Raw genomic sequence first — 13,597 nt, forward strand, 5'->3', positions numbered from 1 at the left:
CATCTCTGAAAATTATCAAACATACAGTCATGTTCACTTTTTTTTGATACTAGCAGTTCTCTCCAAGGCCATGTCAATAAATGGTGCCAGGTTGAACAGGAGTGTGTTTGGCATTTCAGGAATCATTATCCTTCAAGGATGTGGCTGTGGACTTCACCCAGGAAGAATGGGGGCAACTAGACCCTGATCAGAGATATCTATACAAGGATGTAATGCTGGAGAACTATAGAAACCTGGTCTCAGTTGGTAAGTGTGGTTTTCCTGTGTGACTTAGGATTATTTTATTTCCTCAGTCATTAAATGGTATAAAGCTGCTCTCTCTAAAACATTTATCTGTTTAGGGACTTGGGACTGAGCAATTAGAAATTCCCAATTCATCTGGGGCACAAAACAGGGTATTCCTGTTCCTTATTTCCATGTGAAAGTTTACTTTTTTTTTAATTTATTTTTTTGCAGGGCAATGGGGGTTAAGTGACTTGCCCAGGGTCACACAGCTAGTAAGTGTCAAGTGTCTGAGGTCGGATTTGAACTCAGGTCCTCCTGAATCCAGGGCCGGTGCTTTATCCACTGTGCCACCTAGCTGCCCCCGAAAGTTTACTTCTTAAAGTCTAAAATAGCTTTGTTGTGCTGTACATAATACTGCATTATCTCATCCTTCAAAAGCTCCAAGGAACAAGGAGATAGAAAATGCAAGAATGATTTTCCCCCAGCACAAAAATCCAAGTTCTTTGTTTTTGCCTTTGAGCAGGACATCAAGTTTATAAGCCAAATTTGATATCCCAGCTGGAGCAAGGAGAAGAGCCTTGGATTATAGATAGAGAAATCCCAAGAGGTGCCTTCCCAGGTAAGTAAGAAAGACCCAAGTAGATGTAAGTAAATAATGCTGTAAATAATAAAAGGGATTGTAGTCTAGCTTTTGTAATTTTCTTTGAAGCAGTTTTTAGGCATGTGGACAACAAGAATGAGGTAATTTAGCATAAACTCCCTTGAATACGTTAAGGTTATTAGATTTTCTAATATGCTGGAGTAATCTTAGAATTGAAAGAGATCTTAGAAGACACTGAGTTCAAACTCTGGGACAAAGCTGGTGGTATAGGTCCAACACTTCCCTCAAAAATGTGTTTTGATTATCCCTGTATTCATAATCAATAAGCAATCTTAAGTACCTCCAGTGTGCCAGGCACCATGCTAAGTTCTGGGGACACAAAGAAAGGCAAAAATAGTCTCTCTTCTTAAGGATTTCACAATCTAAATGGGGAGGAAACATGTAAAGAACTATGTAGGAATAAGATAGGTACAGGATAAATTTGGAGATAATCCCAGAGGAAGGTACTTGCTTAAGGGGGACTGGAAAAGTTTCTTGTAGAAAGAGATTTTAGCTGAGATTTGCAGGAAAACAAGGAAACCAGGAGGCAGAGACAGGAGAGACAGTGCCAGACATGGGGGACAGTCAATGAAAAGGCACATAGTTGGGATATAGGGTGTCTTGTGCAAAGAACAGTAAGAAGGCTACTGTCACTAGATCACAGAGTGTGTGGATCACAGAGAGGAATAAGGTATAATAAGGTATAAAAAGGTTTTTAAAAAGCTAGAAAGTTAGGAGAGGTCCAGGTTATAAAATACAGGTTTTAAAAACCAAGGCTTTAGTGGATAAAGCACCAGCCCTGGATTCAGGAGAACCTGAGTTCAAATCCGACCTCAGACACTTGACACTTACTAGCTGTGTGATCTTGGGCAAGTCACTTAACCCCCATTGCCCCACAAAAAAATAAAAAATAAAAATTTTAAAAATTTAAAAACCAAGGCTTTAAAAACCAATAAGATAAAGAAGGCTGAGGATTGAGAAAAATCCATTAGTTTTGGCAATTTAGAAATCACTAGGGGGTAAAAGTCACAGGGGCAGAGTCTTAGATGGTGGAGGAAAGGCAGTGATTTGCCTGAGCTCTCCACGAGACCCCTCCAAATACCTACAAATAGTCATGAGACAATTTCTAGAGCAGCACAATCCAAAGGACGGGGTGAAATAAATTTCCAGTCAGAGACAACTTAGATAGAAGATCAGCAGGAAAAGTCTGTTGCACCAGGGTGAGAGTGGAGCACAGTCCAGGACAGGTCATGCCAGCACAGAGCCAGCCCCAGTAAACCAGGCCTTGGGAGCCATTGAATCAGCAGCAGCAACAGCAGCAATTACTTCTGGAATTCAGCCCATGGAGAGTAAGAAGGTCAAATAATTGGCCACAAGGAGATTATAGGGGCTTTTTTGCTATCACTGAGGTAGGGCTCTATTGTTTTGTCCATACAAAGATCATGGTCATAGTCTTGGGTGTTAGTCCCAGGCCAGGGAGGAGCACTAGCACAGCAGAGCTTGTGGCCACTGTTCCACACTGTGGCCTTTCCAGGGCAGAAAAGTAGGCATGTGGTTGCTTGCAGACCAGTACACAGGCCAGAAGGGTAGTAAACATACCTCTTCTTAAATCATACCACCTTTGAAGAACTAAAAACTTATAAATCCCTAGAATTATCTCTGAAAATAACTGCATGAACCCTCTGAAGATTGGAACAGTCTACCCTACACCCTGGAAGCAGTGTTCCACTGTGTGTGTGTGTGTGTGTGTGTGTGTGTGTGTGTGTTTGGGTTTTTTGTTATTTTTTGGTGAGGCAGTTGGGGTTAAGTGACTTGCCCAGGGTCACACAGCTAGTAAGTGTCAAGTGTCTGAGGCTGAATTTGAACTCAGGTCCTCCTGAATCCAGGGCCAGTGCTCTATCCACTGTGCCATCTAGCTGCCCCACTTTTAATAAAGAGTTAAAAGTCAAGAAATATGCTGGGAAAATGAGCAAACAGAAAAAAATTCTGACCATGAAAAGTTACTAAGGTGACAAGGAAGATCAAAATATACCCTCATAAGAAGATAACAAAGTCAAAGCTCCTACATCCAAAGCTTCCAAGAAAAATATGAATTGGTTTTAGGCCACAGAAGGGCTCAAAAAGGACTTTGAAAAACTAAAGAGATCATTGGAAAGAGCAATTTCAATTGTTTGGTGTGATCAGAAGCCAAATTGCAGAGTTAAGAAGAAAGTGAGAAGAAAGAAAGTAAAGACACCTATTATAGACTTTTCAAGGATGTTTGGCCATGAAAGGGTGGAGAAATATTTTTTTTCTAATAATAAATATTTTTATTTATAGTTTTGAGTTCCAAATTTTATCCCTTCTTCCCTTCCCCCCTCCCTGAGGCAGTAAGCTATCAGATGTGGGTTATACACATGCAATTATGTAAAACATTACCATATAAATAATACAAAAAACTTGAGTAAAAGCAAAAAAATGAAAATGAAAAATAGTATGCTTAAGTCTGTGTTCAATTAATATCAGTTCTTTCTTTGGAGGTAGATAGTATGCTTCATCATTAATCCTTTGGGATTTGTCTTAGATCATTGTATTGCTGAGAATAGTTACGTCATTGACAGTTCTTCATCAAATAATATTGCTATTTCTGTACACAATGTTCTCTTGGTTCTGCTCACTTCACGATACATCAGTTCATACAAGTCTTTCCAGGCCTTTCTGAAATCATCCTGCTTGTCATTTCTTATAGCACAATAATATTCCATCACCATCATATGCTTGTTTAGCTATTCATGAGTATTCCTTTGATTTCCAATTCTTAGTCACCACAAAAAGAGCTTCTAGAAATATTTTTGTATAAATAAGTCTTTTTCTCTTTTGGGGGATGTCTTTGGGATATAAACTATTGCTGGACCAAAGGGTATGGACAATTCTTTAGCCCGGAGGGCATAGTTAAGGGTGGAGAAATATAGGACAATAGCTATCAGGGTTGGACAGATGAACTGAGAGTTTTTTAAGAATGGGGATGGATATATTTGTAGACACCAAGAAAATAGCTAGTAGAAAAAGAGAGATTGAAGATTAGTAAGAAAAAGGTGATGATAGAACAATCAACTAGGGAAGGTAGGAAGGAATAAGATGACTAATGGATGTAGAGAGGTTTGCCTTGGCAAAGGAAGGGCCACCTCTTCATGTATAAGGGGGATGAAGGATGAGATAGTGGTGGAAGGTTACTTGGTGACATGATATGAGGAAGAGAGGATAAGAGGAGTTTTTGTTTTTTTTACTGAAACATGGCAAGTTTCTCAGCTGATAGGGTGAGTTCAAGGGGAGATAAAGGAGTTTCAGAGTACATGAAGTAGAACACTTGTGGGTAATGGCAAGATCAAAGGCCATCTCTATGTAGTTGAGTTGAAGTGAAGGAGGAGATCATGAAAATTTAGTAAGTTTAAGAATGGGGAGTATCAATATACAGCAGGGTAGGAGTTGTAGAGGAGAGACTGTGAGCCAGACACTGAATTCATTGAAGAAGGAAGGAGAGTGTCCTAAAGGCTAGTAGATAATAGTTACCAGAATCTTCATTGGGTAATAAATATAGATTAAATGAACCTCAGAGGAGGAAAAATTATCCCCTTATCACTGTCCCTTTCTCCCTTTTTCCATCTTTTCCCCAGATTCCAGGGCCATATTTGAAAGTTGTCAGAGCACTGTACTCATTAATACTATATTTATTCTCCTCTTCTTGCTTTAGTGATTACTTTTTTCACAAACTAAGCAACAGTACAGTTATATTGTTCTTTCTTTCAGACTGGGAGATCAGACCAGAATCCAAGAAGTCAACTACAAAGCAAAACATTTCTGAAGAGAAATCATCCCAGAAGGTAACGGTGGAAAGATTCCCAAGGGATGGTATATGGCACTCTAAGCCAAGTGAAACCTGGAGATTTGAAGACCACCTTGGCATCCCACAAGAAATACATAAGAGATATCTAAAACAAACAAGAGTTGCCCAGAATAAAATCCTACCTGAGGGAAAAAACTCTGAATGTAATCAGTTTAATCTGGACTCAGTCCTTATTATGGAGAAGAGTGTTCCCACTAGAGAGAGATACCATGAATATGATATATATGGAAAAACTTTTGAAAGTGATTCAGACCTAATAAGCCATCAGAAAATCTGTGTACCAAAATCTTATGAATGTACTGAATGTAGGAAAATTTTCAGTAAAGGTGCACTCCTTACACAACATTGGAGAGTCCATACTGGGGAGAAACCCTATAAATGTAATGACTGTGAAAAAGCTTTCAGTAAAGCTACACTCCTTATACAACATCAGAGAATCCATACTGGAGAGAAACCTTATAAATGTAATGAATGTGGAAAAGCTTTCAGCCAAAGTATATGTCTTACTCGACATAAAAGAATTCATACTGGGGAAAAACCATATGAATGCAATGAATGTGGGAGAGCCTTTAGACTACGTGGACACCTCACTCAACATCAGAGGATTCATACAGGAGAGAAACCATATAAATGTAGTGAATGTGAGAAAACTTTTAGTCAGAGTACAGACCGTACTCAACATGAAAGAATTCATACAGGAGAGAAGCCCTATAAATGTATCGAATGTGGGAAAGCCTTTAGATGTAGTACACATCTAACTCAGCATCAGCGAATTCATACTGGAGAAAAACCCTATGAATGCAGTGAATGCAGAAAAGCATTTTGTGATAGGTCATCCCTTAATAAACACCAGAGGATTCATACTGGAGAGAAGCCCTATGAATGTAGTGAATGTGGGAAAGCTTTCATTCGAAGTTCAGACCTTACTCAACATTACAGAACTCATACTGGTGAGAAACCTTATGAATGTAATGAATGTGGAAAAGTCTTCAGCCTGCATGTACATCTTACTCGACATCAGAGAATCCATACAGGAGAGAAACCTTACAAATGTATTCAATGTGGTAATGCTTTCAGGCACAGTTCAGCCCTGGTCAGACATCTGAGACTTCACAGTGGAGAATAATCCTAAGAATTTAGTAAATGAAAAAGTTTCTTTTGGACTTAACCCACATTCAAATACCCTATGGTCATAATAGCACCAGCTATGATTCTGTTTGGTGTTCTTAAATGAGAAATACGCTGCTTCTTCCCCATCTCTTTCCCAACTGCATATCTTTTTCCCATAGTCTATTCCCTAATTTTTACAAGGGATTCTCATCCAATAGCAGTTCCTCTTAAAACCAGTTTACTTAATAATTCATTTAACAGTAATTTGACTAAATTCATGAAGCATTTTACATTGCTAGGTAATTTTGGTTTTTTTCTACCTAATTTTTTGATTTGGGACTTCTAAACATTTTTGCATTGCCTTTTGGTGGTGAAACACTAAAAGTAACATGCAAGTCTTAATAAGGTTAAGGAAATTGATCATTAGATGTACTGACTTTAAGTGAATTGGCTTGCTTTCCTTAGCACTAGAATTGTATTGGTATAAGTAAGGAATGGACATGTTTCCAAGTTTTCTTTAAAGATACAGAATTAATTTATTTTAAAAATAAAATCATCTTTAGACAAGTACACTTTATGGAAGCAATCTTTTGAAGCATGGAAAGTTGGTTATGTATGTTGCTAAAAGGAATACTATCCACAGTGATAAAATCACAGAGCTGTAAGGGATTTCAGAGGTCACCTCTTTGAACCCTCTTGTTTTACAGATGAAAGATCAGGCCCAGGAAGGTTAAGTGACTTCCCAAGGTCACACAGGTAAGAAGAATTAGGTGATAAAAAAAAAAAAGAAGAATTAGGTGAGGTATTTGAACCCAGGCCTCCTGAGTAGTTTTTTTTAAGAAAATAGCCTTTAGGGGCAGGTAGGTGGCACAGTGGATAGAGCACCAGCCCTGGAGTCAAGAGAACCTGAGTTCACATTCAGCCTCAGATACTTACTAGCTGTGTAACCCTGGGCAAGTCACTTAACCCCGATTGCTTCTGTCCCCCCCACCCCCAAATAGTCTTTGAGAGCAAAAGAAATTAATAAATAAAGGCAGCACTTGTGGTTATGTTAATGGAAAAAAATAGTTTAAATTTAACATAAGTCATAGCTTTTTATGTAGGAACAATAGGAGTCACATTCCTCTCAACATCTTGGTGATCAATTTTTTTATAGAAATGAGAACAAGAAGTATATGTCACCAAATTTTATTGGTCTAACTAAATGGTACCAAGCATTATAAAGTATATAAATTAATTCAACAGGCAATTCAGTAACATAGCTAAAATTATATTTAATGATAGATGAAAATGTTATACCAAATTCATATCTTGCTTCTTCATAATTCCTGCCTTGTTTTGAATTGTAGCAAATAAGATGAGGGAACACCTCCATTAACAAAATTTAGAAGAGTTTCTTTGACAAGATTTTTACAGACACTTATGGTGGTAAAAAAAAAAAAGTTTTTGAGTGATGTAGGGCCACTAAATGGCTTTCTGAGAGACTGATTAAGGTATCTGTTACTTTTATCTTCTTACTGTGAATTACCATGTAGAGGAAACCACAGGAATTGAAAGATCAGTGTGTTGAACTTTCTGCTGTTTGATAACACAGTGTCTCTTCTGTTTTGAATCTACTATTTTGTCATCACTAACAGCTTCACCTTGTACCTTGATATTAATATCAGGTGGAGCACATCTGCCCTTCAAATCAATGAACCAGCTTTTGCTGGCACTGAATTTTTCATTCTTTGGTGTCTTAGCATGTTGTAGATTGATTAAAAAAAAAACTCAAAGCTTCTATGTGTTGAAATACAAAGGCCACCATCACCATTCAGAATCCACAAAATGAAAAACAGTAGGGCATTAATCAGAGCAGTAGATTTAGAATTTAAATCCTTGATCTGCTCCTTACTACCCAGGTGAAGTTGACTAAGTCACATTATGTGTCTAAGCCTTGTCTTCCTCATCTTTAAAATAAAGAGTTAGACTAAATGATCTCTGAGGCCTGTTTCAGCTCTAATCTATGATCTTTTTACTTTCCCACAAGAGTATATCTTACTCAGTTTGCATAATCCTGCATGTTGTCTTGGAATAGCAAATTGCAATTAGAAGCTGAGGATTCCATATAAAGTATGGTAGATTGTAAGACACTACCCAGTTACTTGGGGAGAGAAGTATATGTTGGTATAATTGCTATATGTTCCATGTATTTGTGTTTGTATTTATATTCAAGTCTGTAATTTGTGTAAAAGTTTATTTTTTCTGATTATTGGAAAAGTGAGTGAGACTTTTTTGCTATTTCTGTAATGCAGTGTAATAATAAGAGATTTGCAGAGACACAAGCCTGGATGGTTACAGAGTCCAAGAGCTGATTTTATGCTTTGAGATGCATTAGAATCCAGGCTGAGGTGTATGGTGGTCTAAGCCACAGCTTCTCAAACTTTTTCCATTCATGACCTCTTTTCACCCAAGAAATGTTTACGTGACCCCGGGTATATAGGTATATAAAATAGGCATACATAACCTTTTACTGTTGCCAAATTTTTCGTGACCCCCACATTCAGTTACATGACCCCATATGGGGTTGCGACCCACAGTTTAAGAAGCTTTGGTCTAAGCCCTAAAGATTATTGCAACTAGGAAGATTCAGCTAAATAGATTGTTTCATTTAAAATTAACAAGAATACATTCTGGCATGAGATGACAAAGTAAATTTTGAGGGGGATCAAAGTGCTTTGCTCTTCAGCCAAGGGGTGTTTAAGGCACAAAATGTGAAACTGAAGGGAGAAGATGATTTGAGGATTTGGTAAGCAAAATCTTCATCAGAAATCAAAGTAGCAAAACGTCCATAGCTATAGACCATCAACTGTCAACCATAGATTGAAATTTTCTATAACTAATCTAACTGTAGTAACACAAGGAGATAGTGATCTTAACCCTTTTTCCCCCCACTTACCAACTGAAGAAGGTGGTATTGGGCAGGCCCTAAAGTGCTCTCATTTCTGGTGCTAAACATCCTCTTACTTGAGAACAACTACATAGGGACAATATGGAGAAGTGGTAGAGACTATGAAAGCATATCTCTCATACCATGTAGCAAGTCAAGATTGATAAAGGAGTCTGGTATCTCAGGTTCTAGGTTGAAATGAAATGAGATACTTGGGAAACATAAAACAATAAAAAGAAGTAATCTTTTTAGGCATAGCATAGAAAGGATACCCAATAAGGATACAGCATTTGTCTCAAGTAGATGTAATCCCCCTTGTCTCCACACAAAAATGTATCTAGTCAGTGAGGCATGGTGTGATGATTTGGTTGGAACATCCACCAAGTCTACAGGTAACCAGGAAGCCAGACCAGCCTTTGCCCCCAGGTCAAACACCTCTCAGGGTCAGTTTATTCTATGTGGAAGTCACTCTGATAGATATTGCTCCTACCATATCTCTTATGACAAGGAAACAAAGGTCTTCTACAGGACCTCTTGTCTCTTAAAAGGACATAAGACTGTTACTGGAAAACCTTAATCTGTGGAATGAGAAAAGCCTGGTATAGGCAGCACAGGGGCAGGGTGGGGACTAAACCAGAAAGGGAAAGGAAAAATCATCAACAACCCTCTCCAGGAATGATCCAATATGGAAGAAACTGAAGAGTAGAAATCTCTGACTTTGAGAGAACCAAGTCCCAGATTTAATGATCTGGTCTATATGGCATATGTAGACCACATTGGTTTTCTCTGGTGATGAATAGCAGGAACAACATCAGAGACATCGGGACCACAGTACAGATGGCGCCACTTCTAGCTTAGTCATCAATTATCACAATCAGAGTCATCTGTAATACAGTAAGTATGAGGTCATTACATCCAAGACTCTTCCTGTACTAGAGCCTTAGGGAACAGGACTGGATGAACAAAGATCCTCCCCACCTGCCAGGACCTCTCCTTTCTAGGAAGCTCCATTGACATGGTAATACCAAAACTTTGTCCCTTTAGAGGTATCAATATGTTTTATTTGCCAGTCTCCTACAAAAATAATAATAAACATATCAGAGAAATTAATCTCCTACAATTTGTTTCCATACCTGTCCTCCCATGAACAAAACAGATCAGAGAACATAATGTCTCTCCTACAGGAAAAACCAGATCAGAGACAGAAAAAACAATACCAATTTATTTTGTCCCAAGAAGAAATAGAAGCATGATCAACCCTTCCAAAGAAAGGAGCTCAAAGACTCCCTCTTTCTTTTTCTTTTCTTTTCTTTTCTTTCTTTTTTTTTGGGGGGGGGGAGCAGGGCAATGAGGGTTAAATGACTTCCCCAGGGTCACACAGCTAGCGTCAAGTGTCTGAGGTCAGATTTGAACTCAGGTCCTCCTGACTCCAGCTTTATCCACTGAACCACCTAACTGCCCCAAGACTCCCTCTTTCTAAGGGTTTTTAAGGTTTCTTTGCTCACTGGTTACAGAATAACTTCATTAGCATGATACCAATTAACCTAAAGCAAATACTATTAACAGGCAACTTAAAGACACAGGAAGGGTTTACCAAGGACAAGGATACCTAGATATTTGCTAAGGAGAACAATAAGATCTATTTACTCTCTTGGGGAAAGAAGATAGTGAATGGGGGACTTATTAGTTGAAGTTTAGTGAAAAGGAGCATTTTGATTTGTTTACTCTCTTGGGGAAAGAATTTAGTAAATAGGGACTTATCTGCTAGCTATTTACGGGTTCAGCCTTAAGTTTTAGTCAAAGCAAATTTTCTAGGATCTCATAAAATCCATTTGGATAATAAGGCAGCTCCATCAAATCCAGGTGATCCATACATTTATATTAACAGAGGCCTCTGCTAAGAGGCTGCCCAGGGGGCAGCTAGGTGGCACAGTGGATAGAGCACCGACCCTGGATTCAGGAGTACCTGAGTTCAAATCCAGCATCAGACACTTGACACTTGCTAGCTGTGTGAACCTGGGCAAGTCACTTAACCCCCATTGCCCCACAAAAAAAAAAAAAATGCTGCCTACCTCTTTTGGAGGGAGCTGAATAGTCTTCACTTCCATTGAAGAATTAAGAATTGTTTTTGTTTTTTGCGGGGCCATGGGTGTTGAGTGACTTGCCCAGGGTCACATAGCTAGTAAGTGTCAAGTGTCTAAGGTCAGATTTTAATTCAGGTCCTCCTGAATCCAGGGCTGGTGCTTTATCCACTGCGCCACCTAGCTGCCCCAAAGAATTAAGGATTACCATTAAGTTGGTTAAAGCATCTCTTTTTTTTCAAGTAAATAGAAATTCGTCATTATGCAGAGAAAATTTCACCTCCCCCATTCTGTTGGGAACTCGAGCACTTCCTAATAATACCACACCTTGTTCCCCCAAATTCTTTCTGGGAAGGAGTTGTGTGAACCATCCTTGAGGACAGGATGGAGGCCTTACCATCTGAGGGGAACCTGAGCCATTTCCCAAGACTTATAGAGCCACTTGAGAGGGCAAGGGCCTCAAGGCTTGGACAATTACAAGGGACAGAATGAGAAAGGGCCAAAGGGGGTCAAGCAGAACTATGTCCAAAACTATTCTTATCAGGTAAGACCCAGAGGTTGGATCTAAGAAGCTGCTGAACTAAAGAGCATTCTTCCTACAGTGACATTGAGTCATCATGACTATGGCTTTTGGGAAATGGGACATGACTCTTGGTAGTCAGGAGCAAGATAAACCAAACTGTTTATTAATAGTAGCAAACCTCTTGCCCTGAGATGGGAGAAAAGGGCCAATTTGCCAGTTCAGGACAAGTGAAGAACCAAATGAATTTTCAAAAACATTTTTTTTTTCAAAAACATTTTACCCCTGAGTGTTGTTCTCAATTGTGTCCAGAATCATCTAGGTTCTTATCCACCTAAATGAGCATCCTGGACTGTGACTTTTCTTAGGTTTGCTCTTCCACTATTATAAACAGTACTAGAGAAAGGAAATCCTACATATGAGCCATCTGATGGGGTACTCTTGCTACTGTAGATTTGTCTGACCCAGTCAACATCATGTCATCAATATAATTGTGTACCTGAATACCCTTTGCAAGAACATACTTTCTTTCAAGTCTCTGCACATCAGAATCTGGTAGTAAGGAAAACTCAGCACTTTAGGAGTGTGAAGCTATAACTGGACTCTTTTTCATAATAAAAGCAAAGTGTTACTGAATAGTCTCAAATACTGAATAGAGAAAAAGGGCATTAGTGACATCAACAACTCACAGGGACCATGGATAGGACAGGTACAACAAGCAGTGCAACTTATGCAGATCCCTGTAATTCATTGTAAACTTCTGGGTGCAATCCACCTTCCTTACTGGCTACACTGGTTTGTTGTAAAGGAAGTTGATTTAGCAAAATACTCTAGCCTGCATTTTCATAACTTGAGAGGAAATGGTTTCACCTCTATCTGGGATAAGGTAGGTTGCTAAAAGGGCCCATAGGTAACAATTCCCAAGAGCCTGTGATGTCCTTTCCATTGGAGTCCTGCCTGAGAAGTCTCCCATAGACTGGGGGAATCTTAATAGGCCCACTGGGCAGGGGGGGTGGGGAGTCATCTGTCACCTGGTATGGTAATAGCCTCGCTACCAGTGTCCAGGAGTCCCTTACATACAAATAGGGCAGGAAGCTTTAAGTAATGCCTACACTTCTTGGCTTGTATTTTGTAATACTATTTTACCTGAACCTTCACAGGCTGAGGATTGGTTGCCTCTGTGTCAATCCCATGTATAGAAGCCATATTCAAAGCTAAGAGGGTCAGGGGAGGGGTACTGTGGGAAGTTAGTATAAGTGTGATTTAGTTGCATTCATACTCAAGAGACCTGGGTTCTATCACAGCAAAGTTGTGTGGACTCCTCAATCTTTGTTTCTCACTCTATAAAAGGGATAATACTCATATCTATTCATATTTTCACTATTACAGTGATATTGTGGGAGGATCAAATGAGATAATAAAAGCAATGATAAGGACTCTGTAACCATAAATTGTTACATAACTGAATTATTATACTAACCTACCTCTTAAATGTTTGTTTTGTTTTGTTTGTTTGTTTGTTTTTTGCCGAGCTATGAGGGTTAAGTGGCTTGCCCAGAGTCACACAGCTAATAAGAGTCAAGTGTCTGTGGACGGATTTGAACTCAGGTCCTTCTGAATCCAGGGTTGGTGCTTTATCCACTGCACCACCTAGTTGCCCCTTAAATATTTGTTGATAAAAGAATCAAAATGGTTCTTTTTTGTTCCTCCTTGAGGAACAGGAAAGAGAACATTGGAAGGATATAAGATATACATTAATCTCTATGCTTAGGACACTGGGCCTAGGATCAGGAAGCCTTGAGTTCAAATACTGCCTTAAGACCATTACTAGCTGTGTGATCTCAGGAAAGTCATTTAACCTCTGTTTCCCTCACAGTTTCCTCAACTGTAAAATGAACATAAGAGAACATGCATTGCAAGGTTGTTGTGAGAATCAAATGATATTGTAAAGTATTTAGCATGATATCTGGCATGTAGTAGGTGCTATATGAATACTTACTGCCTTCCATTAAGGACCTATTATGTGCCAGGCATTGTGCTAAGCAAAAAAACAATCAAACCAGACCATCCTTTGCTTTCAAGGAGTTCACAGTCTAATGAGGGAGAAAACATGCAATAATTATGTACAGTTGACATATACAAAATAAATTGGAGATAATCAACAGAGGGAAGGCACTAACATTAACAGAGATCTGGAAAGGCTTCGGGT

At 38.9% G+C, this 13,597-nt stretch overlaps 1 protein-coding gene across 4 annotated transcripts in view; it reads left to right on the forward strand.

The window, feature by feature from the left end:
- Nucleotides 1-6,616, forward strand: part of LOC122742178 (zinc finger protein 501-like) — a 31,396-nt gene extending 24,780 nt beyond the window's left edge. For 3 of the 4 annotated variants that reach the window (XM_043986244.1, XM_043986241.1, XM_043986243.1), the window contains 3 exons: nucleotides 120-246; nucleotides 749-844; nucleotides 4,652-6,616. In XM_043986244.1, the coding sequence (XP_043842179.1) occupies nucleotides 120-246; nucleotides 749-844; nucleotides 4,652-5,874 (1,446 nt within the window). In that variant the 3' untranslated portion in view covers nucleotides 5,875-6,616. The remainder of the gene's footprint in view (nucleotides 1-119; nucleotides 247-748; nucleotides 845-4,651) is intronic. The other variant, XM_043986245.1, reaches the window with a different exon arrangement.
- Nucleotides 6,617-13,597: the final 6,981 nt, after the last annotated feature.

The sequence above is a fragment of the Dromiciops gliroides genome, chromosome 2 (genome assembly GCF_019393635.1).
Source record: "Dromiciops gliroides isolate mDroGli1 chromosome 2, mDroGli1.pri, whole genome shotgun sequence".
NCBI lineage: Eukaryota > Metazoa > Chordata > Mammalia > Microbiotheria > Microbiotheriidae > Dromiciops > Dromiciops gliroides.